General features: G+C 42.5%; 1 protein-coding gene across 1 annotated transcript; it reads left to right on the top strand.

The window, feature by feature from the left end:
* Positions 1-3,246: 3,246 nt before the first annotated feature.
* On the top strand, positions 3,247-26,040 carry LOC310960032 (homeobox protein Dlx3b-like). The gene is made up of 3 exons (XM_083931624.1): positions 3,247-3,665; positions 9,839-10,023; positions 23,903-26,040. Exons 1-3 carry the CDS (start codon positions 3,314-3,316, stop codon positions 24,317-24,319), a joined length of 954 nt encoding a protein of 317 aa, XP_083787750.1. The 5' UTR covers positions 3,247-3,313; the 3' UTR covers positions 24,320-26,040.
* Positions 26,041-26,361: the final 321 nt, after the last annotated feature.

Here is a 26,361-nt window from a genome sequence, read left to right on the forward strand (position 1 = left end):
GCTGGACGGCATTAGGGCGATCAGCTGTTCTCCGGAAACAGTACGAAAAGAAACATGAAAACTAGCGAAAGTGACCTCATTGTAGAGGGAAGAACTTCACAGAAGTTAGGGTGGAGAAACAGAACAAACAAAAGACAATAGAAGTTAAGAAAGTTTAAAAAAGTGAAGTCAAAGACCTTAGCAGTAACAGGCAGCGTGCATCTTTTGCGTATGCGCACTAACCACAGCTTTATTTATAGGACACCATTAAACACCATAAATTGTACTATTTATGTATTAAGCTGTTGTATTTGCAAGTTCAAAGAGATACGTCAACCTTAAATACTGTATAAAACATCAGATTCTTGGTTTTAAAAGCTGCTGGACACTCATTATTGGTCTAGAAAATGTGGAAACTCTTTTTGGAGATGATAAATTTTTTTTGTCCTTCGATTCTCACATAAAACTAACAACAAGGACTGCATATTTTCACCTGCGTAATATTGCAAAAATTAGGAACATTGTGTATCAGAAAGATGCAGAGAAACTTGTTCATGCATTTGTTACTTCTAGGCTGGACTATTGCAATTCCTTATTATCAGGCTGCTCCAATAAGTCTGTTAAGAGTCTCCAGTTGGTCCAAAATGCTGCAGCTCGTGTACTAACTAAAACAAATAGAAGAGAACATATTTCTCCTGTATTAGCTTCTCTGCACTGGCTACCTGTAAAATCTAGAATAGAATTTAAAATCCTTCTCCTTACGTACAAAGCTCTTATTGGTCAGGCTCCGTCGTATCTTAAAGAGCTCATAGTACCGTATCACCCAACTAGATCTTTGCGCTCTGAGAATGCAGGGCTACTCGTCGTTCCTAGAGTCTCCAAAAGTAGAATGGGAGGCAGAGCCTTCAGCTACCAAGCTCCTCTCCTGTGGAACAAACTCCCAAATGTTATTCGGGAGGCAGACACTGTCCCCATATTTAAGAGTAAACTTAAAACTTTCCTTTTTGATAAAGCTTACAGCTAGGGCTTACGATGAGACTTTATTCTGCTTAATTATGCTGCTATAGGCCTAGTCTGCCGGGGGATAATACTTTTCCTGATACTCTGAGCTTCTCTCGTCTCTGTCTGAATCATTCATGTCCCATCAATGCATGTTACTGATTCAGCTTCTTCCCCGGAGCTGTTTGTGCTTTGTCGTCTCGCAGGTCTCTGCTGATCGTGGTGGTGCTTGCTGCCGTGGTCCTACATGACGCTTCCTGCTGCTATTATCACTGTTACTCATATATACTATCACTAGTTTAATAAACTATAAAATTTGTAGCTGTATCGTAGCTGCTATTGCCACTACTCATCATTGATCATGTTTGCCACCATAATTATTATCATTTTCATATTCTGTCACCTTAGCTGTGCTTGTTTCTACTATTCTGTTGTATTAACTGCCTTAACATATACGTTATATTCACATTACTATAAATATTATAGTTACTGTTAGGCTTTGCTTGCATCTCTGGAAGTGTGTCTGTCTGTCTCTCTCTGTCCATCTGTGTGTCTTTTCTCTCTTTCTCTCTCCTTTTCTTCCTCCCCAACCGGTCAAGACAGATGGCCGTCCTCCACAGAGCTGGGTCTGTCTGACGTTCCTGCCTGTTATAGGGAAGGTTTTCGTTGCCACTGTACTCTACAGAGGAATTGTTGGGTCTATGTAAATCATAAATAAGTCATTGAGTGTGGTCTTTACCTACTCTGTAAAGTGTCCTGAGATAACTTTTGTTATGATTTGACACTATAAATAAAATTGAATTGAAATTGAATTGAATTGAATTAAATTATAAAAGATACCGTTGTAGTTTCTTTGCCCAGGCCTACTTTATAGGATTATAGAACAGGGGTTGTTGCTGCCCTGTCTGCCACACTATTTGAATCATAGTATGAAAAGGCAGCCTGCACTCAACCTCAGTGGCAGGGCCCCATTCACTTTACATTGGAACTATCGCTAACATTAAGCCCTTGCTGTAAACAAGCACCATAAGCCCCTTTACAACTTACTTTCACAAGATAGTCATTCTCCTAATGTTATCACACTAACACGATTAGAAAACACACTTGAAACAAATCTGCAAAATGATCAATGTTAGGCTCGAAGCTAAGCTAGTTTAAATAACCTTTTCTAAATTTAATATAACAAAAGCACAACACTGGTGTGAGCTAACTAATAAAATGTTTGTGAGTATTAACAGAACAATCTTTTAGTATAATATAGTTATAGGTATATTGCTTACTTACCCAAATTGCTGAGGCAGCTGGATATGAGTTTTGAAGGAGACTGAAGAAGCAGGAGGAAGAAAAACAGCGGAATTTCATTCTGCTTCAGCGCAGTCTGCACATGCTAATTAACTTTTACCCAAGTAAATTATGATTGATTTAAAAAGTGGGAACACATGTTACTATTAATGAAAAAAATATATAAAAGATTCCCTAATGCAATTAATTCAGTAAAAACGCTCAATTAAAACATGCAAGATATACTAGGGGCCAGAATCAGACGTTTTAATCACTTATTACAAAAAAAAAACACAAAATATGAAATATTTTCCCATATAATAAATAGTAGGAAGATGAAAACTTTGCTGGTGATTAGAGTGTTGGTATTGTCAAAGATTAGCACTCAAAGTGTATAGTAAGTTTAAATGGTGGCTGTTTCTCTTCCCTGGGGCCCAAGTCAACACTGCAAAGAAGGCAGCGCCTTTTTTAAATGAGCCTTGATTAAGTGTAAATAACTCCCAACATGGGTCGACAGCAGCACTTGACTCAGTGTCTGCATGTGAATGGGAAGCAGCACCGTAAAGCTAATGCGTAAACAATCCTTATCACAACACCATTATGCACGCACTGCTTGGTAAATCTGTATCTACTGTGCTGCCGACAGTCGTGAATGTCGTTAAGTCTTCAGGATATGTCTGGAGGTAAATGTTAGTTTGAGGATTTCACAGGCTTGCCAACTGTTTACGCGCTCTGGTGCAGGCCCGAGGAGAGGCTTACTGGAGGTTTCTGTGGGAGAAGAAGGGAGCCAGACAGGCGACAGTCAGCGCTGTCTTGGCCTCAGGGCAGAGGCAGGGAGCGAGCGGGCGAGCCAATGAGAAGGAGACTTCCACTCCCCTCTGCCCTTCCCGGCCTGGCTCAGCTCGGCGCGCCCTGTAATTAGGAGCTCTAGTTGGGTTGGGCGCCGCCACGGTGGACAGCCCGGCTGCTGTGTCAAGGGAGTTTGGGAACACCAGCTCCAGACTGTGAGGATATCTGAACACTGCCTTTTCCGAGTCTAGAACGAAAAACCAACATGAACGGGCAATCCTCACCTTTCTTCGAGGAGAAGAAACCATCCCTCCCCATGGCCGGGAGCTCCATCTCGGCCACCAAGGATTCTCCGACCCTGCCGGAGTCCTCATCCACAGACATGGGCTTCTACAGCGGCCAGAGTGTGCTCCACGGCTCACAGGATTTCTACCCTGCGCAGCAGCCGTACTCAGCTCAACACATGAACCCGTACGCGTATCACCACTATAACATACACGGAATGGGTCCAGGCGGTGCCTACCCTGTTGGCAAGGCAGAATACCCTTACCCCCATTCAGCGTACAGAGAGCACGGTGCGTTCAGCAGGGAAGCGCAGTCAACGTTGCAAGACGCCGGTGAGTTAAACAACCTGGAAATAAGGCATGTCTGCAGTGGAGGTGGTGGAAGTGATCACTGCATAGATAGTAATGCCGAGTTATCTGAATGAACAAGTGGTCTTACACACAACCCTGCAAAACCGCAGCTCCATCTTTTCCAAGAACTAGGAGAGCCGCACTGACCCCCTGAGACTGACCTAAGTTCTTAGGTGGAGCATGAATTTTACGCACGGAGAAAATGAAAACATAAACCCTGACACAGTGACCTCCCGATTTAAAACATTATATGTCACAGATATATTATCAGCTATATAATATATTTCAGAACTATATGTAAATTAATGATTGAAGCAGTGGCGTGCATAGACTTTTTGAAGGGCAGGAGCTAAAAGGAAAAAAGGGCACATATAGCCTTTCCTCGCCACTGAAGAGGCCAATTTAGCACACGTTTGGCTCCTAGAGGGCACTTTAGCATGCATTTGGCTTAACCAAGAGGGCATCTTAGCACACGTTTTAATAGGTACTTTAACAAACATTTAGAGGGCACTTTAGCACACGTTTTGACTCCTAGAGGGCACTTTAGCGCGCGTTTTGGCTGCCATGAGGGCCTTTAACGTGCGTTTTTATTCCTAGAGGACACTCTACCACGCGATTTGGCTGCCATGAGGGCCTTTAACGTGCGTTTTGGCTCCTAGAGGACACTTTAGCACGCGTTTTGGCTGCCATGAGGGCATTTAACGTGCGTTTTGGCCCCCACGGGTCACTGCACTTGCATGGGTTTTTCGACAATGTGACCCCCCTCTCTCCGTGCACGCCAGTGGATTAAACCATGATAAAGTGCAGCTGCAGAAGTAGAATTAAACATTTATTTATATTTCGGTACATATTTATGCTCTGGAATATTCAAAGTTAATGACTTTTCAAACAGTACAACCTAAAAACTAATGTGAAGGTTGGGCTCCACAAACAGTATATTTAGGGAGTTAGATCCTCTCCTCCTGCTTAGGTCAGATGTAGAATATTTAATTGTGAGTAACTGCAGTTTTTATTTGCCAGGGATGACACGCAGTGCAGTTTTTAGAAATTTTAGTATAAGTGGTCAACTTTTCCATTCACTGAAGTTTCCAGAAGAAACTAGACCTGCAAGCAGGTATCAACGGGGTCCAAGCCCCTGTGCAACTTGGGAACAGCGACCTGCGGAGGTGATGCAATTCAGACCTGCATGTCCTTGGGCACGACACAAGTCGCTCCTTGAGTGCAGCACACATAGAAGTTAGTAGTAGTGTTGGTATTTAAAAAAGTAGAATTTGCATTAGTTCACATAATGCACGCATTACTCCATTTTCCGTAACAGTGCCAGCTTGTGGCAGATTGACCTCAGATATTGCACAGAACCTTACTCTGGAATGGGAAATTACTCTTGTAAGATTTGTTTCAAGATTTGTGTTAATTGGAGAAATTATTGCAAAGTAATGCAGCACTTCCTGTTTTAACTACAATGTACAGGAAGTCTTTCCTCTATAACTTCCACATTGTATGGATTATGAAAATTCTTTTGCTAATAATGATGTAAATATAATGTCTGCAAAGTTTCATGCTTATCAGCCTCTCTGCCTAGGAGAAGTTAGAAAAAGTAGTTTCAATATTTTTCCCGAAATTATTTGTGTATTTTTCAGTTTTGTGTATTGGTGCCAACTAATGTCCGATTGATCTCAAATTTTACACAGAGCCTCAAGTCACCGTGGAGAATTGCCATGCCGAGTTTAATGGTAATCAGACTAATTATAGCAAACATATAAAACACTTACTGTTTTGAAAGGGAAAGGGAAGTTTGGGGTTCCCTGCTAAAGCTGCTGCCCCCGCGACCCGACCCTGGATAAGCGGTTGAAGATGAGATGAGATGACTTACTGTTTTGACTACAACATACAGGAAGTTGTTCCTTTATAACATACACATGTTTTGGACTTTTACAATTCTTTCGATAAGTTGTCATCAAGATGATCTAACGATAATTCCTGAAAAATTTCATGGTGATCGGACTCTCAGCCTAGGAGGAGTTCTAAAAAATAGGTTTTTCATTTTTGCCTTTTCCTTGATTATAGCGCCACCTTGTGGTGGACATGTGTCATTTTTGGTGTGTTCTGTGGGGGCACCAGTCTATACCTCTTCTGAATGTTTTGTTTCCATAACTTGTACGGTTAATGCTCCAGTATGTGTGATATTCAAAACAGCGCCACCTCCTGGATGATTGATGTCATGATTTTCTCAAGGCCTCAGACGAGCGTCAGAAACTGTTGTTCTAAATTTCTTGTTAATCCGACTTATAATTTCTAAGATATGATGAATCCTAACAGAACCACTGGCTGGTTGGTTGTTGTTGAATTTTGTAGAAGGCCTCAGTAAGACATAGGAAACTAGATTACCAAGTTTTGTGTTGATCCTACAAAATTTGAGGAAGATACGCAGCACTTTCTGTTTTGACTGTAATCTACAGGAAGTTGTTCCTTTATAACTTTCGCATTTATGAGAGTATCAAACTTCTTTTGACAACTTTTGATAAGGACCATCCACACATTACGTGTACCAAGTTTAATCTTGATCAGACACTTGGCCTAGGAGGAGTTTGAAAAAGTAGCTTTTGCATATATCACAATCCTGCGAAAAAAAAAGTCTACGCGGAAATGGGCGTGGCCTATACCCCCGAGATTCATGTAGGTTCAGGGAATGCCAAGATGGCAGAATTTTAAATGTGCAAGGTACGATGTGGGAATTACAGGCAAAAATGCTTTCAACTTGTGTCATTTTTGGTGTCTGTACATGCAGGGGTCTGAACCAATGTTCAAAGTTTCACCTCCATAACTTGTACAGTGTAGGCTGCGGTATGATTTTTACCAATGGAAAAGTAAAAACTAGACCTGCAAGCAGGTATCAACATGGTCCAAGACCCCCGTGCAACTCGGACCTGGCAACCCAAAGAGGCGATGCAACTCGGACCTTCAGGTCCATGGGCATGACACAAGTCGCAACTTGAACGCAGCACAGATTGTAGTTTGAAACAGAAAGTGTAGGTATTCAAATTAGGAGATATTGCATTTGTTCACTAAATGCATGCATTACTCAATTTTGCATAACAGCCCCAGCTTGTGGCCGATTGATGTCAGATTTTGCACAGACCCTCAGTGCAACTCGGGAAATAACTTTTCCAAGTTGTTTGATAATCAGAGAAACTACTTAAAAGTAACGCACTACTTCCTGTTTTGATTACAGTGTACCGAGTCTTTCCTATATAACTGTCCTATTGTTGATTATGAAAATTCTTTTGATAAATTTTGATCATAGGGTTAGAAAGATTATGTGTGCAAAATTTTGTGCTGATGAGACTCTAGGCCTAGGGCGAGTTCGCAAAAGTAGGTTTGAATATATTTCGCATGGTTTGTGTATTTTTTAATTTTGTCTAACAGCGCCAACTGCCTGAAGTTTCCATGGAGAACTACCAATCTGAGTTTGCTGTTAATCGGACTAATAATTGTGAATATATACAATACTTCCTGTTATGAGTACAACATAGAGGAAGTTGTTTCTTAATAAAATACACATATTTTGGACTATTACAATTCTTTTGATAACTTTTCATCAAGATAATGAAAGGATCATTCTTCACTCTCAGCCTAGGAGGATTTTGAATTTTTTTTTTTGCAATTTTGTGCAACTTTACTCAGCAGAAATGTGCCGTGGTCTAAATACCAAGATTCAGCGCCTTTCAGAAAACATGTGGATGTGAGAAATCTATATTTGCAATATACGATGTGGAAGTTAGAGGCTGTCACCTTGTGGTGGATGTGTCATTTTTGGTGTGTTCTGTGGGGGCACCAGTCTTTAACTCCCCTGAAAGTTTTGTTTCCATAACTTGTACAGTTAATGCTGGTTAATGATCGGACACTCTGCCTAGGAGGAGTTCGAAAAAGTAGCTTTTGCATATATCGCGATCCTACGGAAAAAAGTCGAGGCGGAAATGGACGTGGCCTATATCCTGAGATTCACATAGGTTCAGGAAACGTCTGCATGTAAGAATTTTGAGCGCCACCTACTGGTGAACATGTGTCATTCTTGGTGTTTGCCATATGTGCAGGGGTATAAACCAAATTTCAAAGTTTCACCTCCATAACTTGTACGGTGTAGGCCGCAGTAAGAGTTTTACTGATGGAAATTTTTTTTTATAATAAATATACTTGCAAAAACAATAGGGTTCCCAGCACTGTTGGTACTGGGAGCCACACTGCTCCTTGCATCGCATGGCCCCAGCTCCCTCGGGCTTGGATCACTAATAAGTGTGGCTTAAAAGTTAGGGAAAGGTACAGGAATGGGGGAGGTGTACATGAGTGAAAAGGAAACAGGAGAACATTTCTTGTGAGATAAAGGTTCAGCCTGAGGCAATAGAAACACCTTTGAGTTTGACTGAGGTAAACCTACTTAGTTGTTGTTTTGTGTTTCCTTTTTCTCACTCACCTGGTGGTCATCTTGTCTTTGAACAGATTGGATTTTAATAGGAAAATGGAGATCCGCCTCAGGTTGTTTGGATGGAAGCCATGGCCTAGTTCTAGCAAGGGACTTTTTAACTTCACCTTTATTAGGAATGAATAAGTCATTAATTAACATGCAGCTGGTTTATGTGCACTAAATAGGTAACCTAAACAGTCTGTGCTAAAATCAATAAACTAATCATAGAATACTACAAGTCAAACACAGATCCTACAGTAAAAGAACATTAAAGACAACATTTGGAACGAAGCTCTTTAACTTCAGTTCTTACAGTTCAAAAGTTTTTTCTTTTGGCTCTTGTTTGAGCCTGAAAGATGTTTCTGTGCAAACTACAGAGGAAAAACAAACTCGACAGACTGGTGTACTGTTTTTGACATTCCAGTTGGGAGCTGACTCCTTGGAAATGGCCCCAGGGGACTTTGGCCCACAGCCACGCACATCAGGTGTCACGACATGTCAGTCAGCTTTGGCCTTTGAATCATCCAACAAGGACTGCTATTTATCGTGCAAGGCCTGTGGCCACGCCCCCAAGATGGAAATGAACAAATACACAGTCAGGTGGCACATTCAATACATGGATAAATGTACATGCCTAATTTATAATACAAACTAAATTACTAATAAGAAATACATGTTCCAAACAGTATAACTGGTTAATGTGAGTAAATCAATAAACAGATATATAATGGCTAGAATTCTAGATATATAATAATAATACTATAATACTGATGTCATGGGTAAAGCCCATTCAAATGATAAGTAATTGGTCTGACTATAATACTTTTGGAAATGTATTTCTCAACATAATGTCTAAATGCTATTCAAAGCTAGCCCCAAATACAAATTTGAGTTTTGGATTCCTTTAGTTATTTTAGTCGTTTGGTCCAAAAGTATTCCATTTGAAAAATATTGAGTCTAAAAACACATTTTTTTATGCTCAGAATCAACCACAGACAATCTTTGATCTTGTATATTTCACTACTGTAAATATTCATTTCTGTAAATTCAAATTTGATTCTTTTCTAATATATGCTTAGTCCGTATAATATTTGTTGTTTGTATATCTGGAGTTTTGTAAAAAAAAAAAGATTTTTGATTCTGATTCTGATTTGATGTGTATGTTTAAATCATAGTGTAAACTGCCCGTCAGGTTGCTGAAATTCAGATAAAAATACTCAATACATTACCTCAGTGTCCTTAATGGTAATGTGAACAAACAGTGAAGTAGTGAAGAAAAGTAACAACCATATTGTGTAAATGAATAATTGACCGGCCTTTGATACAAGAATAACAGCACAAAGCAGTTCTCCAGGCTACATGAAAAGCACCTATAAATCTGTCTCCTTCCCTGGCTGTGGGAGACACAAAGACCTAAATTACAGTTTCAGAGTAATAGCGGAATTTCTTTTAAATTTCGAGGTTGTAGCGGCCGTGGATATTTTTGTGCTACAACTTCTGTGCAAACACAGCCAGACCTAATGCAAGTTCATTTCATTGTTTGAAGAAACAGTCTCATACAGGTTGAGTTAAATTTCTGAGATCAGAGAAGAAGAAATTGACAGTACCTTGACATTTTGACTGTACATTTCCACAAACACACAAGAAGTCCCTACAGGAGTATAACATAGCGTTTAACTCTTTCCTTCTGCAGTGAAAGAGGAACCAGACGTGGAGGTTCGGATAGTCAATGGGAAACCCAAAAAGGTGCGCAAGCCCCGGACCATCTACTCCAGTTACCAGCTGGCAGTCCTGCAGAGGAGATTCCAGTCAGCGCAGTACCTGGCTCTGCCGGAGCGGGCCGAACTTGCTGCACAGCTGGGCCTCACACAGACACAGGTCAGGCTGCAGGGAACACCATCCAGTACAGTGCACTTAAATGAGAAAAAATGAGAGACGGCTGTGTTTGCATTCATAAAAGAATTGAAGTGTGCTCTCTCATGTGTAAACAAAATAATCTATCCTGATATAGGTCATTACATATCTGGATAACAATATATATCACGATATAGCATGTTTTCTGGTAGTTCAATAAATAGAATAGCCTATTTGTGTGTGTAATTTAAGACTTGATGAGTATTTTCTCATTTTATTAAGAACTTTAGTAGAAATGAACATCACATGCAAGGATCCGAATGTAAAGCATATTCCAAATTGCCATAAATTGCCATGAGACAGTTTGTCACCTGGTTTTTATACATTGTGATATACGATCGACCTTTTACCAGCCACAACACTGGTATTGTTTTCCCCTTGTGAGTGTACGAGCCTATGTGTGTGTCATCATGGTTAAAAAGTGGTCCTGGGGACACCTATTATAGCAAGAATTAACAGAGGATGTTTTGCCAGATGCTTATATGTCTGTCTGTCTGTAGATGGGTTTTGTCGCCGTGATAGCGTTACAACCGTGCAAGATACAATCACTTTTCAGCTGTGTAATGGAGATCAGAATAAAGGCTGAGTTCAAAGATGGGTGGGATCCGGGAAAAGGTGGCAGAAAAAGAGGGGTAGAAAGTTAGGAAGGGCCAGTGCCCCCGATATTTAGGCCCCTTGCTCGATTTGGTGTTGCCTCTGGTATGGACTCATCATGAGATGTTTTCTTTTATCGTTTTTATGATATATAATGTCCTTTCGCGCTAACCTGACTCTGCCAGATGTATTTATTCACACAATTCTCATTTTATCAGCATATCCATCTGGGAACTCTCATTTGGAGATCTTTTGGGAAGGGGAGAAAATACTGGTAGCTGATTGGATAAACCATTTATCACCAACATACGGGCAAAATCAACCAATCAGATCAACGAAGGGTATGACGTACTAACAGCGTGGAGGCAAAGCTCAGAAAGTAAACAACATGTGGGTAAAGGATATTTTCCATTTGTGTAACGTGAATTTATGGACCAAAGGCCCATTTTCAGGAGACAGGTCCATATTCAACAGAAGGATCCAGAGAAAAAAGAGTTAGTGAGAGGCTTGCTCCATAGCTGCTCATATCATTCATGGAAGACTCCATGTTGTTTACTCTGAACAGTTGCTTCTCGTTTCATCACTTAAATCCACCTCAAAACCAACTCTGATTGGTTCGGTCGTTTGGGCAACCTTCTCCAAATTTCTCTGCCCCAGATTACCAGACTGATCTGAGAGTAATATTCAATGGAGCTCAGAGATCAGGATGGACTCACGAGGCGACTATTGCACAGCCCAATGTTAAAATCATCATTTGCATATGAAGTGTTGATTGGGAGTTGCAAGGTGAAGCCCTCAGAGCAGCTGAAGCATCAGATTAAGTTAAAACATCAGATGAAGTTGAAGCCCTCAGAGCAGCTGAAGCATCAGATGAAGTTGAAGCCCTCAGAGTAGTTGATGTATCAGATGAAGTTGAAGCCCTCAGAGTAGTTGATGCATCAGATGAAGTTGAAGCCCTCAGAGTAGTTGATGCATCAGATGAAGTTGAAGCCCTCAGAGTAGTTGATGCATCAGATGAAGTTGAAGTTCTCAGAGTAGTTGATGCATCAGATGAAGTTGATGTTCTCAGAGTAGTTGAAGCATCAGATGAAGTTGAAGTTCTCAGAGTAGTTGATGCATCAGGTGAAGTTGAACCCCTTAGAGCAGCTGAAGCATCAGATGAAGTTGAAGACCTCAGAGTAGTTGATGCATCAGATGAAGTTGAAGCCCTCAGAGTAGTTGATGCATCAGATGAAGTTAAAGCCCTTAGAGTAGTTGATGCATCAGATGAAGTTGAAGTTCTCAGAGTAGTTAATGCATCAGATGAAGTTGAAGCCCTCAGAGCAGCTGAAGCATCAGATGAAGTTGAAGCCCTCAGAGTAGTTAAAGCATCAGATGAAGTTGAAGCCCTCAGATTAGTTGATGCATCAGATGAAGTTGACTAGTAGTAGTAGTTGTAGCGTCTAAGGCACGTAGAGGGTTTGAAATATCTACAGTTGAAGTGTGAGGATGAAGTTTCTTGGTGGTGTATGAATGAGTCTGAAGAGGTTAACGAGGAGTTCAGAATGTTCAAACTATGGGAATTATGAGTAATACAGTATCTTAAAGCTATAGGTTATACTAAAATATAATTTGAAGATTTGACACATCTATTTGAAAGCAGAATCATATAATATACGTAAATACCTTTTACATAATTACATAACATTTAACAAAATAAATGAATAAAATACAACAGAATACATTGTGATAAAATACCATACAATACAATATGATAGAATTCAATTTGGCAGAATGTCGGACAGTGAGTTGCTACTGTGGTGTCAGCCTGGTTTATGCAGTCATACTCTTACTGCTCTGATGATTTATTATCTTTGCTCGAGAGATAAAAGACAAAAGTTGTGTTGCAGGTTGTTTTTACACAGCTGCTGTAAATCATTGTTCAGTGTTTTACTTGGACTGCCTACACAAGCTGAAAACAAAGGCACGGGCAATCATTTGGTTTGATGTCCTCATGGATTAAATATTGTTGATACAAATAACAGCATTTAATAGCTGTAAATAGACAGTATTTCCTCTGCTGGCCACTGTTCTCAGATAATGTTTTGTGTGATATGGTAGTTTGATTTGACGTACTAGTTACACGGTTGATTCCGGGTAAAAAAATGTTTTTTATTATAACCAGGGCTTGACATTAACACCCGCCCACCCCCCAAATGCAGGTGAATTTCAGCCGCGGTGGGTAACACACTTGCTCCTGCTAGCCACTTTGGCTGGTTGAATTTAATTGTAGTTTTCTCAAAGGTGATCTGAATAATAATACTAATAATAATAATAAATTGTTGGCAAAGTGATACATTGACGCTACAACTCCCATGAGCACTTGTGACGGAAGACACTTCTGTGTTGGATGGACAAAAATAACAGTTTAGTTCAGAAACACAGCTACAACTAGAGAAGTAGATCCAGACACGATTAGTAACTATCGATATGTGGTGGAAAAGAAAAGAGTCTTCAACAAGTGGAAGACAGGTAGAGAGTGGCTAACGTATGATGGCATTAGGAAAACAAAGTACTGTGCAGATTGGATTTTCTTATGGCGAGGAAAAAGCAAAAGGGGTTTTGTTTGTGATTTGTAAAACAAACTTCAAATTTGAAATTGTAAAAGAACACAAAATTTCAGCAACTCATCTAATATATGGGGGAAAATGTCATCGTCTCATGTTTGAGATGCACCTGTACATGATTACTGCTTAGATATCCTAAATATAGAGTAATTACTAAGGCTTTCAATTAAGAATATTTAAATGTTCTATGTTTTATGAATCGTATGTATTTGAATTGCATTAGACTTCAGTGTTTATTTTTGTTATAGATAAATTATGTTAATAAATGACAGTATTCATCTTTCAGTAGAGTTATCTCTCTAATTAATCTTTTACATCCCCGCACCATTTTCTTCGATATGGATAAGAATCTCCTTTTATATAGGTTTTTTTTTTCTGTATATACTATATACAAATTTGGGGCTAGTGAGAATGCTGAGTGGCTAGTGACTTTTGAAAACCACTATCCACAGTGGCTGGTGAGCAAAAAACTTAGTGTCAAGCCCTGATTATAACATATTTTTTGATTGATCTATTATGAGAAAAACATTTTGAGAGGATGTTTTTTTTGACAATAAAAAGTAGATCCATTTGAGAAATTAAACTAAAAACAAGTGGGACAACAACCTGGATAAATATATCAACTTAATAAATGTGCAGACGGAAAACGTCTTTAAAGATATAACATGCTAACCTGGGTTCAGATCTTAGAGCGTACTCACACTGTCCTTCTGGCCGGGGCCAAAACAGTTTTTTCAGCTAAAGCCTAGTACCTTTAAGCAGTGTGAGTGCACCCGCTCCGCGCACAACTGCGGCCAGCGGGCCGTCCACGGCCCGCTTGAAAGAGGTGGGCTTTAGCGGAGCCGTTTGCACATATACGAGCACGAGCGTGCGCACGTGTACGAGCACGAGCACGAGCCCTACGGCAGTAGCGTTATGTCCGCCTGTTCGGACATGTAAATAGAAGGACGGACCATGCGCGGACATTTAACAACAACAACAATGGCGGTGAAAGGTTCACCTTGCTGTGATGCGGAGGTGGAGTGTTTACTGCAGATTTGGTCGGATGAAAATATACAAATACAAAAAACAGTCGACAAGACGCACAAAAACTCAGAGGTCTGTGGAAAGATTTGTAAACAAAGCCACACACACGCGATCAATGCGTGTGACGTGTTACGGCGTGATGGCGTATGGACAGCAAGAAGAATGGGCCGGCCCTGGCAGTGTGAGTACAAACGGGGCTGGGGCGCGAGGGGGAGAGGGAGGGGGGACAAGTACCCTAAAGTCCGGGTCGCGGTCCGGAAGGACAGTGTGAGTACGCCCTTAGAATCTGCCCACTCCACGGAGTTAAATAATTTGTCTGGTATTGTGGCAAGAAACTGCGGTTTCTCCGTTGCAAACACGTTAGCCAATGAGCACCGCAAGGGGACTGGCAACTAACCAATCAGCAATATGGATTGTATAAAAAAGTTGTATAAAGCCTTTAGTGTCTTCAAAAGAAACAGTGAAGTGTGATACATCCTGAGAAAGAAGTAAGCTCCTTTTCACTTCAGTGAGAATTGCTCGCCTGGTGTGTTCACCCAAAAAGGTTTCTTGGCTTCCAGCTTTCCTTTTCCAGGGTATGCAGCTCACTGAATATGTGTAATAGCGTTCCTCCAACAGGCTTCACAGCTCTGTGTTTACATAGACAGCACTTACTTGCCAATCACAACCAAGTTGGGGCAGTGTTAGGGTCTACATAGGCCGTGGAATTCAGCACTAATTGTGGAAAAAATAACAGACCGGGAACATAGGACACTTTCTGTGAGAAGCTTGGTGTCAGACCTGGGCAGGAATGAAGACTCAGATGCGTAGGTACACAGGTTAAGCTGGTGTTTATCCTCAAATCCAAAACGGGAAGCACTGAGCCAATAAAACATAAAACAAAAGTCACTCCGAACAGGAGCAAAAAACAAAAATCGAAGTCAAACTACACTGAGCTAATAAAACGTAAAACAAAAGTCGCTCCGAACAGGAGGAAAACAAATCTCAAAGTTAGCTAATAAAACACAAAAACAAAGTCGCTCCGATCAGGAGGAAAACAGGGTGGACAAAAGGGCATTCAAAAAAATCTAAATCACTCTTAAGAGGAAAACAGAAAACACAAAAACATGAGCGTGAATACTTAGATCTCAAGACAAGAACAAGGCTGTGGAACGGGCTGGAACTTTTCAGCATAGCAGACAAAATATTCTGGCAACGAGACAGGGGGAAGACACAGACTATATACACATGAAGGGAGGGGAACACAGGTGGAAACAATCATGGATCAGTGGAGGACGTCAGACCGGTGACACAAGAGGAAGGGCAAGTGACCTGAAACGAGAGGAGAGTTACTCTTCAAAATAAAACATGAAATTCACAGGAAAAACCCCAAAGACAGGACAGACCTCACCGCAGTGTGACAGTACCCCCCCTCTAGGACTGACTCCTGACGCCACAGGGTGTTCAGGATGAGCCTGGAAAAAATCTTCGATCAGACTGGGGTCCATGATGTGGCAAGATGGGACCAACCGGCTTTCTTCTGGTCCGTAACCTTCCCAGTCCACCAGAAACTGTCTGCCCCGGCCCCGGTTGCGTACTGCCAATAACCGCTTAACCTTGTACACTGGTCCCCCATCGATCACCTCCGGGGTTGGAGGGGGTGCCGCTGCTGGCACCACGGAGCTCTCCTTTGCTGGTTTCACCTGGCTGACGTGAAAGGTGGGGTGTACATGAAGAGACCGGGGCAGACGAAGTCGGACCGCCGCAGGACCGACAAGTCTGGTGACTGGGAATGGACAGACAAAACACAGAGCCAGTTTCTTGGAGGGGACTCTGAGGTGTAGGTCCTTGGCTGACAGCCAAACTCTCTGGCCTGGCTGATATGCTGGGGCAGGGCGTCTTTTGCGGCCTGCCGCTTTCTTTACTCGATCCCCCTGCCGAATCAGTACTTGACGGGCGGCTGTCCAGATGCAGCGGCAACGTCGGACCATGGCATGGGCCAAGGGGACCGACACCTCCAACTCATTCTCTGGGAAAAGAGGCGGCTGATAGTCAAAAGCACAGTGAAAAGGGGAAAAACCAGTAGCTGATGTAGGCAGTGAATTATGTGCATACTCAACCCAGACCAGGTGCCTGCTCAATGTTGAGGGATTCTGTGAAACCAGGCACCCGAGGCCGGTTTCCAGTTGTTGGTTGAGGCTTCCGGGTGGTAACCTGAAGTCAGGCTGGCCTTGACACAGATGAGCCAGCAAAACTCCCTCCAGAACCGGGACACAAACTGGGGCCCCCGGTCTGAAACAATGTCTTTGTCTTTGGGGAACCCATGGACCCTAAAGACATTAGTCATCAGGACCTCCGCTGTTTCCTTGGCGGAGGGTAGCTTAGGCGAGGCAATGAATCTGACCATCTTGGAAAATCTGTTGACTACGGTGAGGACGGTGGTGTTTCCTTGGGAGACCGGGAGCCCTGTGACGAAGTCAATGGAAATATCTGACCACGGTCTGGAGGGAATTGGAAGCGGTTGTAGAAGGCCCATGTGGGACCCGGAAGATGTCTTGTTCCGTGCGCAGACCGAACATGCCTCCACGTACTCCCGGACCTCTGGCTCCATGGATGGCCACCAGAACCGCCGGTAGATGACGGACATAGTCCTTTTGACTCCCGGATGACATGAAAACAGGGAGGTGTGAGCCCAATGAATCACCTGTGGAGGCAGCTCGGTGGGGACAAACAGGCGCTTAAGGGGGGCATCCACTAGGTGATAGGGCTCCACCATTAGCTTGCTTAACCTCGGTTTCTATAGGCCAAGTCACCGCTCCAACCACATGGTTCAGTGGAAGGATGGTTTCAGGTTCCTTGGCTTCAGGCTCGGGGTCTAACACTCGTAACAGGGCGTCAGGCTTGACATTGCGGGACCCCGGCCTGTAAGACAGGGAAAAAGAGAAGCGGTTAAAGAAGAGAGCCCACCTGGCCTGGCGAGAGTTAAGCCTTTTGGCTTTCTTGATATAGTCTAAATTTTTATGATCAGTTCGTTGGAGACATCCACCTTCACCTCCACCACGAATTGGCGGCGCGGGTCTGGCATGGTGAGGATGGGGGCTGAGGTGAAGAGTCTCTTAAGGGTCTGCAAGGCCTTCTCTGCTTCCGGCGACCAGCGGAACTGCACCTGGGTAAGAGCATGGAGAGGGGCTGCTATTGCGCTGAAGCCTCTGACAAATCGCCTGTAAAAGTTAGCAAATCCCAAGAAGTGCTGAACCTTCTTGCAACTGTCAGGTGTAGGCCAATCTGCCACAGCGCTAACTTTAGCCGGGTCCATCTGTACCTTTCCAGGAGCTACAATGAAGCCCAGAAAAGATACGATGTCGGCATGAAACACACTTTTCTCTGTTTTGACGTAAAGGGGATTGTCTAGTAGCTTTTCTAAGCCCTGAGTCACATGAACCTGGTGTGTGTCTAGGTCGGGAGAATAGATTAGAATATCATCTAGATATACATATACAAAGTGGTCGAGGAAGTCTCCAAGGACGCCATTTATCATGGCCTGAAAAACTACCGGAGCATTGGTGAGTCCAAAGGGCATGACTCGGTACTCATAATGTCCACTAGGTGTGTTAAACCCGTCTTCCACTCATCGCCCTCCTTTATCCGAACCAGGTGATATGTAGTGAGTCTGAGCATTTTAGTCTAGCTTTAGTCAACTAAAAGTCTGAGCATTTTAGTCTAGTTTTAGTCGACTAAAAGTCTGAGCATTTTAGTCTAGTGTTAGTCAAAGAAAACTTAGGACATTTTAGTCTAGTTTTAGTCAAAGAAAATTGTATATTAGTCTCTTTTTAGTAATGCAGTTATATTTAATCATTATAATAAAAGTACCTAGTAGTATTGACGAAACCAACATTTTCTTTTAGCAAAACCCATGCAGATATCTTTAGTTTACATGCATGTACAGGTCTAGAATAAGAAATCCAATTTACGTATGTTGATGCTAAATTCAGTTCAGTGTTATTTGCTCTGTGAAATACAAAACTAGTGAAAGTATTTGGCCAACAAGGGGAAGTTTAGTGCACTTATAGAGTGAGTCAGTCAGGAACTAAAAACCCACTTTACACTCTCACACACACACACACACACACACACACACACACACACACACACACACACACACACACACACACACACACACACACACACACACACACACACACACACACACACACACACACACACACACACACACACACACACACACACACACACACACACACACACACACACACACACACACACACACACACACACACACACACACACACACACACACACACACACACACACACACACACACACACACACACACACACACTCGCAGCTCCAGTGGCTAACGTTTAAAGCTAGCGTTAAAAAACGGCACATTAACCTTAGCATCGTGTCGCATTGGCTTTCTAAAACAGAAAGTATCGTTACTTTAATGTTTTGACTTACCTAAATGTCAGTATGGGATGCCCTGAGGTGTCTCTTAAGATCCGTGGTGTTTTTCCTGTGATTTTTTGGCTGCATTTCTCCCTTTCTTTTTCCACAACACATTTCGTTTTGCTTTCCACTTCTGTATAATGAAAGTGTTTTCGTCTTGTCATTAAGGGGACTATAGTCAATACAGGGTCAGAGGGAACCGTCCTTCTTCTTTCAAAGAAAAACCCCACTCTTGCCGGTGACGATGAGGGACGGATGCGTCCCGCTTCTAGAGAGGCCGAGATGTAGTCCTTCATGGCCTGCTTCTCTGGTCCAGAAACGGAATAAAGGCGACCCTTAGGGATGGAAGAACCAGGAATGAGGTTGATGGGACAGTCGTATGGACGATGCGGAGGGAAAGAGAGAGCCTTTATCTTGCTGAAGACTCTCCGAAGGCGTTGGTAGTGAGATGGGACCAAGCTCAGGTCTGGGTACTCGCAGTCTGTGGCAGGGTTAGCAGAAAATAGGTCAATGGAGGTCCATCCGTCTGAGAGTGTCGCTCTGTCGCCGCTGGTCCTCCGGCCCGCTGTCGTCTGAGCTGGGCGAGCCGGTTATCGGTCCGAATGGCGAGCGCGATGAGTCATCGGTGGGAAGGTCCAGAGGAACGAGGAGGTCCTGAATCGGAGCTGCGAGTCCTTTCAAAAACACATCGTATAGAGCTGTGGCATTCCAGCCACTTTCCACCGCCAGAGTGCGGAAACGGTTGGCATAGTCGCATACTGACCCGCTGCCTTGTTTCAAAATGCTGAGTTCCTGCGTCCTTTCTCTGTGCGTGGTAACGGGGTCAAACGTCTTAATAAGCGCGGCCTGGAAATCAGGGAGAGAGTTACAGACAGCAGAGCCCTGACTCCATTCAGCTGGTGCCCAGGCTTTGGCTCTGCCAGACAGATGCGATATCATAAAAGCAATCTTGGACCGGTCCGTGGGGAATGCATGGGGCAAGAGTTCAAAATGGAGCAGTCTATTAAAAATATCTTGCAGGTTCCAGGCTCTCCCGAATACTGAGCGGGGGAAGCCAGCCTACAACTTGCGCCTCTTTCTGGCGAGTTGGGAGCCGGTGTGGTGTTCACGGCCTGAGGCGGAGCTGTGGCCACAGGTCGAGGTGAGTTGCCCCAGCAGGTCCTGTAGTTGCGAGGAGAGTTGGCCAATGTGGACGGCCGTGGCCATCTGGAACTCCTCCTGCTGGACGAGGCGGGCCTCCTGGGTGTGCAGAGCCACTGATAAGCGTTCAGCTTCTGCTGGGTCCATACTGGCCAGAATATACTGTCAGACCTGGGCAGGAATGAAGACTCAGATGCGGAGGTACACAGGTTAAGCTGGTGTTCATTCTCAATTCCAAAACGGGAAGCACTGAGCCAATAAAACATAAAACAAAAGTCGCTCCGAACAGGAGGAAAAAACAAATATCGAAGTCAAACTACACTGAGCTAATAAAACATAAACCAAAAGTCGCTCCGAACAGGAGGAAAACAAATCTCAAAGTTAGCTAATAAAACACGAAAACAAAGTCACTCCGATCAGGAGGACAACACGGTGGACAAAAGGGCATTCAAAGCCTGAATACTTAGATCTCAAGACAAGAATTAGGCTGTGGAACCTTTCGGCATAGCGGAAGAAATATTCTGGCAACGAGACAGGGGGAAGGCACAGACTATATACACATGAAGGGAGGGGAACACAGGTGGAAACAATTATGGATCAGGGGAGGACGTCAGACCGGTGACACAAGAGGAAGGGCAAGTCACCTGAAACGAGAGGAGAGTTACTCTTCAAAATAAAACGTGAAATTCACAGAAAAAAAACCCAAAGACAGGACAGACCTCACCGCGGTGTGACACGGGGAACATAGGCATGCTCCCCTGTTGTGCCTTAGCGTAGCCAAAACCGGTTGTTTGGACCGGAAGTCTCTTGTGATTGGTTAGGGAAAATCAGAAACCCTCCCTCTTGGAAATTAGTGCAGGCAATGCCAGACTGAAGATGTAAATGTAGTGTATCTATTGAACAATTCTGTCTGATCAGGCAAATAATATATGCAGGATTTCCTTAAAAACAAAGTATAAACTAATATAAAGTAATCCTTCTCAATCCTCAATTATGAGCCACCAGAAGTGTGTGGTGGTGTCTGTATCTGCAAAGTCTGCCCTCTGTGTGTGGGATGTTTTCGGAATGTCAACAAAGAGCCTTTGGGCCCAACGTGGATGTCTGACCCTCAGCAACAGCTGCAGGGTGACCAGCCTGTTCTCAATCCCAATACCTTCACTTTGTTATGCCCCTTTGAGTCTGATACCAACGCTCAAGACCCCCTGTAGCACCTGTATGATACAAGTATTTGAAGATGAGAACAGGTTGTTACATCGCTGTGTGTTTTCATGTACTTCAGTGTTTCCCCAGCTTCTCGTCTCTCTCCTCTGCTGTGTGCTTGACCGACAGACACACACAGAATTAATGAAGCTATGCATTTACATAAAATCCAGCATTGCAGTTACTTCCATCAGGGTTGTGTGGAGGTGTGTGTGTGTTTATTTGTGCCATAAATATAACAACAAGAACGTAAAGACAAGGAACAAATAAATGTTTTAGTACTCTGATTCACTGCTTTGTGTGCGCAAACGCCACTCTCTCTCTTCATTTACTCTCCAGCTACCTTTCCTTTACCACTGTTTTCTCTCTCTCTCTCTCTCTCTCTCTCTCTCTCTCTCTCTCTCTCTCTCTCTCTCTCTCTCTCTCTCTCTCTACCTCGTTCTCTACATATTATCAGGGGTGTACTGCTCCAGTAGCCTTGTGAGACCATCCTGATCTCTGAGCTCCATTGTAGTTTACTCACAGATTAGTCTGTCAGTCAGGTAACCTGGGGCAGCAAAAATATCGAGAAGGTTGCCCTAGCAACCGAACCAATCAGTGTCGGTTTTCAGGCGGCGTGAAGTGTGATGCAACGAAAAGCAACTGTTGAGTGTAAACAACGGCGGCTTCCGCGGATGAGATGAGCACAGCTATCAAGCAAGCCGCTCACTAACCCTGAAATTGGGCCTTTGATCTGTAAATTCACGATACACAAACAGAAAATATCCTTTACCAATATGTTGTTTACTTTCCTTCGACGCTCTGTTAGTACATCATAGATGAGAGTAACACATGAGGCCACGCCCCCATTCCGGTGAAAACAAATTTCAACTGGCGGTAAATACAAATCCTGCAGTAATCTCTCCGGATTTCACCTATTTTAGGTTAACCGGTCTGGAAACCTTCTGCAGTGGCTAACGTTAATCAGGCACACAGATATATTACGTTGTTGCAGAGCGATGATCGGCGTTATATGGAAAAATCAAAGAGTTAGAGAATGTTTGTCCAGTTTTCCAGTCATCTTTCTATCAACAAATATGGAAATATTACTTATATTTCCTCAAATGTAATCAAATTTATTATTATAAACGTAGTGGTGGTGATATCCAATCAGCAACCAGTATTTCCACTTCTTCCCAAAATATGTGAATATGTGAATCAATCCATCTGGCAGAGTCAGGTTATTGCTCCAGCACTTTTTTCTCATAGTGAGAAAAACAGAATAGTTGCAGTTTGAATAATCTGTGAGACATTCATACCGTTTTTTGAGAAGTGTATGTCAGAAAGACAACAATCATCCATCTTCATCTGCGACCCTAAGTGGTTGAAGATGGATGGATGGATGGATGGTAACTGACAAAGAGCGGTAAAAAACAAAATGATAGTGGAGAAAGACTGTATGACAGCGCCACTAATCACACCGGCAGTGATGCGAATGTGCAATATCTAAGGTTTGAATATTCACAGCAGTACAGGAGGAGTCCCGTGTCTTGTTTTTCCTGCTGAGTTAAGTGACGGACGTTAGAACTAGAGACTTTGACCAGCAGACATAATAAAAGCGTCTCCTCCTGTGATTTCTGAACACAGTCAGGAAGCTGTAGCAGGAAACACAAACACTGAGTTCCTGTCAGATATGCAATTGAGTTTCCTTTTAGAGAAATGCGCTAAATGAATTTAAGTTCCCTCTGGTAAACAGTTAACTACGTAGGGTGTGTCTAGAGCTTTTATTGTGAAAGGTACGAATGGAAGAAGTGAAGCGAGGTTGCCTATGTTGTTGTTTAAAGTAAAATAGTTTTCCATCTGATCCATGGATGTATGGGGTCTAGTGGCAGACCTCTGTTGTTGTCTTATAATCCTCATCAGTAAAAAACACAACGTGCTGGGTTGATGTTTTATTTGTGGTGCGAAAGTCCCCTAAAATCAACCTTGATGCGAAAAACTAAAGTCACTTTTTCACCGTGTAATATTCACGTTCTGTGTGAAAGTACTCATTTACAGAAGTCCTAAAAGGCAAGGTGAATTTTTTTTTTTCGGGCATTGTTGGCTAAAACCTAAGTTTATCTCCTACGTAGGAGATACTGTCTTGTACTTTAAAGCTGCATTATTCGGTGTTAGAGGAACAGGCTAAAAAGACATATTGACCTTATAAATTTGTTATGGCCATGTGTGTTGGCAAACAAAGTGCTTATTAACACCTACTGCAGTCCCAGAACAACATAAGCATTCATTCATTTCTTGGCACATGATGAATGTAATCTGATATCCACACACTTAGCTCTGTCTTTGGTCTCCACCAACACCTGAGAAAATCATCTGGCTGTTTAGCTGCTAAATGCTCCATTATGTTCACCAGCTAGTTTCAGATTTTTCCTGTCTGCTGTTTCCAAATCAGCTGCCTGCTGCTGCTTGATACAATATTGCTAATCATTGGACTAATCAATGAATTTTACATCAGTGTTTAACGTTAGCCAGTCTTCTTTCTTCGAATGCTGTGTAATCCATCAGCTAGCTCTCAACTCAAAATGATTCTTGTTTCTGTAACAACAACAGACAACCCTGGTAACCAGCAGCGCACAACACTATTGGCTGCTACAATGGAAACACAACGGGACAGAAAGTCATTGTCTATGCCCTCAAATATTGACTGAATATTTTTTTTTATGGAAAAGCAATACTTTGGGTGTTTTTTAAAATAAACAAATAAAGGTTTTAAGAAAGATTCTACATATTAAACCTTTAAGTGTTGTTTAATTTCTTTAAGTTGCCTCAACATTTGATGATCTTTCTTCCAGGTCAAAATTTGGTTCCAGAACCGTCGCTCCAAGTTTAAGAAGCTCTACAAGAATGGAGAGTTTCCACTAGGGGAAATTCCTCTTGAACATAGTCCAGATGCAAGTGATTCCATGGCCTGCAACTCTCCTTCGTCCTCAGCCGTGTGGGAAAAAAACAACAGCAACAACAGCAGCAGCGGCGACAATACAAACAACGGCAGCAGCATCAAGAGTAATGCATTGATGGATCCTACCAGCAGAGGGCAGGGTCCCTATCAGCCTCCTGTTGATTCCTCACCTGCCTGCATGGGAGAGTACACACACCAGAACTGGTACCAGCAGCAGGGTGCGCATTTAGGTCTGCCTCAGTCAGGCCTAACGCACCACGCACCAACAACAGCACCGACAGCTACACAGAGTCTGGGAGCCGTCTACTGATGCTGAAACACAGACTCTGCACAACAGTTTGACTGAAGCCCTGTGCTCAAACACAAGGGGAATTTTTTTATGATTTGGAGCGCTGTTGTGACCAAAAACACCTGACAGTGATCAACAGACACGAGTCACGACTGTAAAACTTGACACACGTGTCGTAAAACCAGCTTTTCTACAGTAAATATAGATTAAAAGCAACCACTGGCCTCAGTTCCCCTGTTCATTCAACTCTGAATGTAGTAAACTCAGGGTGGTTGATGGCGTGTTTTCAGTGCCCAGACTGATTCCTTATTTGACATTATTGATAACAGATGGTATTTTGTTATATTATCTATATTTTAAATATGCACATATTAATGTCAAACAATGTCCTTTATTTTTTTCTTCTGGAAAGGGCCTCTATCACAGCATGCTCCCTCTAAAACAGAATACTACTGAAATTTCCCAGGCTTTACAGCAAATTAAAGGCCACCGTTTAAAGTATAATTCCCGTGTAAAGTCATGTTCTCCCCAGGGTGATTTTCAGCAAATACACTCATCAAATAAGCCATCGAGACAATCTTTTTAATGTAACAACTATTAACTCGCTAACAGTTGCTAACAGTCAGATGCAGTGATTAGCTCGGGGCAGTAAGGTGAAGGCATTCAAACGTCTTTTTTTAACCACTAATACTGCTCAAAATAACACCAAACCTCTGCAGTAGCATGTGAAGAGTCCCTACACAGAAAACAAAGCACCAATGGGCTCCTTCCTTTGGGATTGACTTTGGTAATCCACTTGAATGGACTTTACTATGAGAGGAGCTGGTACAGGGGCCAGTAGGTAAGTCTTTAAAACACTCTTTTAATAAACTCTGGGTTCACTAACTATGTTGTTGGTGCTTTGTTTTCTCTGCAGGGACTCCTGTCATGCTGCTGCAGAGGTTTGGTGTTAGGTGAACATTACACCTGAATTTCCTTTTAAGATGTTGGGCATTAAAGTGACAGAAAACAGGACTGTTTGGTGTAGCTGTGGGTTAAAGGTGAACAAAACTGAAAGGCTGGTTACCTTTTAAAATAAAACAGCGATACCAGCCAAACACAGAAGACAAACTGTGACACAAGATCCATAAGAGGGTGTTTTTTAAGGAAAATCTGCCTCACCAATTTGTGAGCATCAAACCAACAATGATTTTCCTCTGATCTAGGGCTGTTGTTGAGGAGTTTGAAATCAGGGCTTAAGTTGGGTAGCATGAACTAAGCACAAGTTGATGATTTACTTCTGTAGCTACAGCACATTTTACCTGCCACTCACAAAGTATTTTCCAAACATTGTTTGCGTCCATATATGTTTTGCCGAAAGGAATTTTATTTTATTTCTTATAAAACCCTCCTGGAGCAGATAAAAATGTTCATAGAACAATGGGCAAAATGTCACATTGTATAAAGCATTTTGTGTAAAGTTTGATAAACTGCCTCTAGAACTTGGTTGGGTCTACAAGTTTAAAAAAAAGAAACGTTAAAAAGAAGTGATCTTACCAGAACTCTGTAGCAAAAGCGATAGAGAGAAGGTGCTAAAAGATTGAAAAATAAGTTAAGTATAAGTTAAAAATAAGCATATTTTCTATTAACACGTGTGCTGTACTCAGGTTTTTTTTATTTATAGTGTCAACTGTAGAACAACAGTTTGTGCCTTAGGAGCTTTTGCAGAAAATTTGTGAAAAATAAAATGTCTATGTGAATCAGTCACTAGTATATTCTTATTTAAGTATGAATGTAGTACAAACACACACACACACACACACACACACACACACACACACACACTCACACACACAAACACACACACACACACACACACACACACACACACACACACACACACACACACAAAAGGCATTGGAAGTCTGCTGACGGTGCTTTGCTGGTGTACCTGTCAGGATGAGTCAGACAATAGATACAGGTTGCACCCATTTATATTATACGCACATTCTCTCACACACACACTCTCTGACATACACACACACACACACACACACACACACACACACACACACACTGTGTGC

Source organism: Echiichthys vipera, assembly GCF_963691815.1.
Source record: "Echiichthys vipera genome assembly, chromosome: 17".
Taxonomy (NCBI): Eukaryota; Metazoa; Chordata; class Actinopteri; order Perciformes; family Trachinidae; genus Echiichthys; species Echiichthys vipera.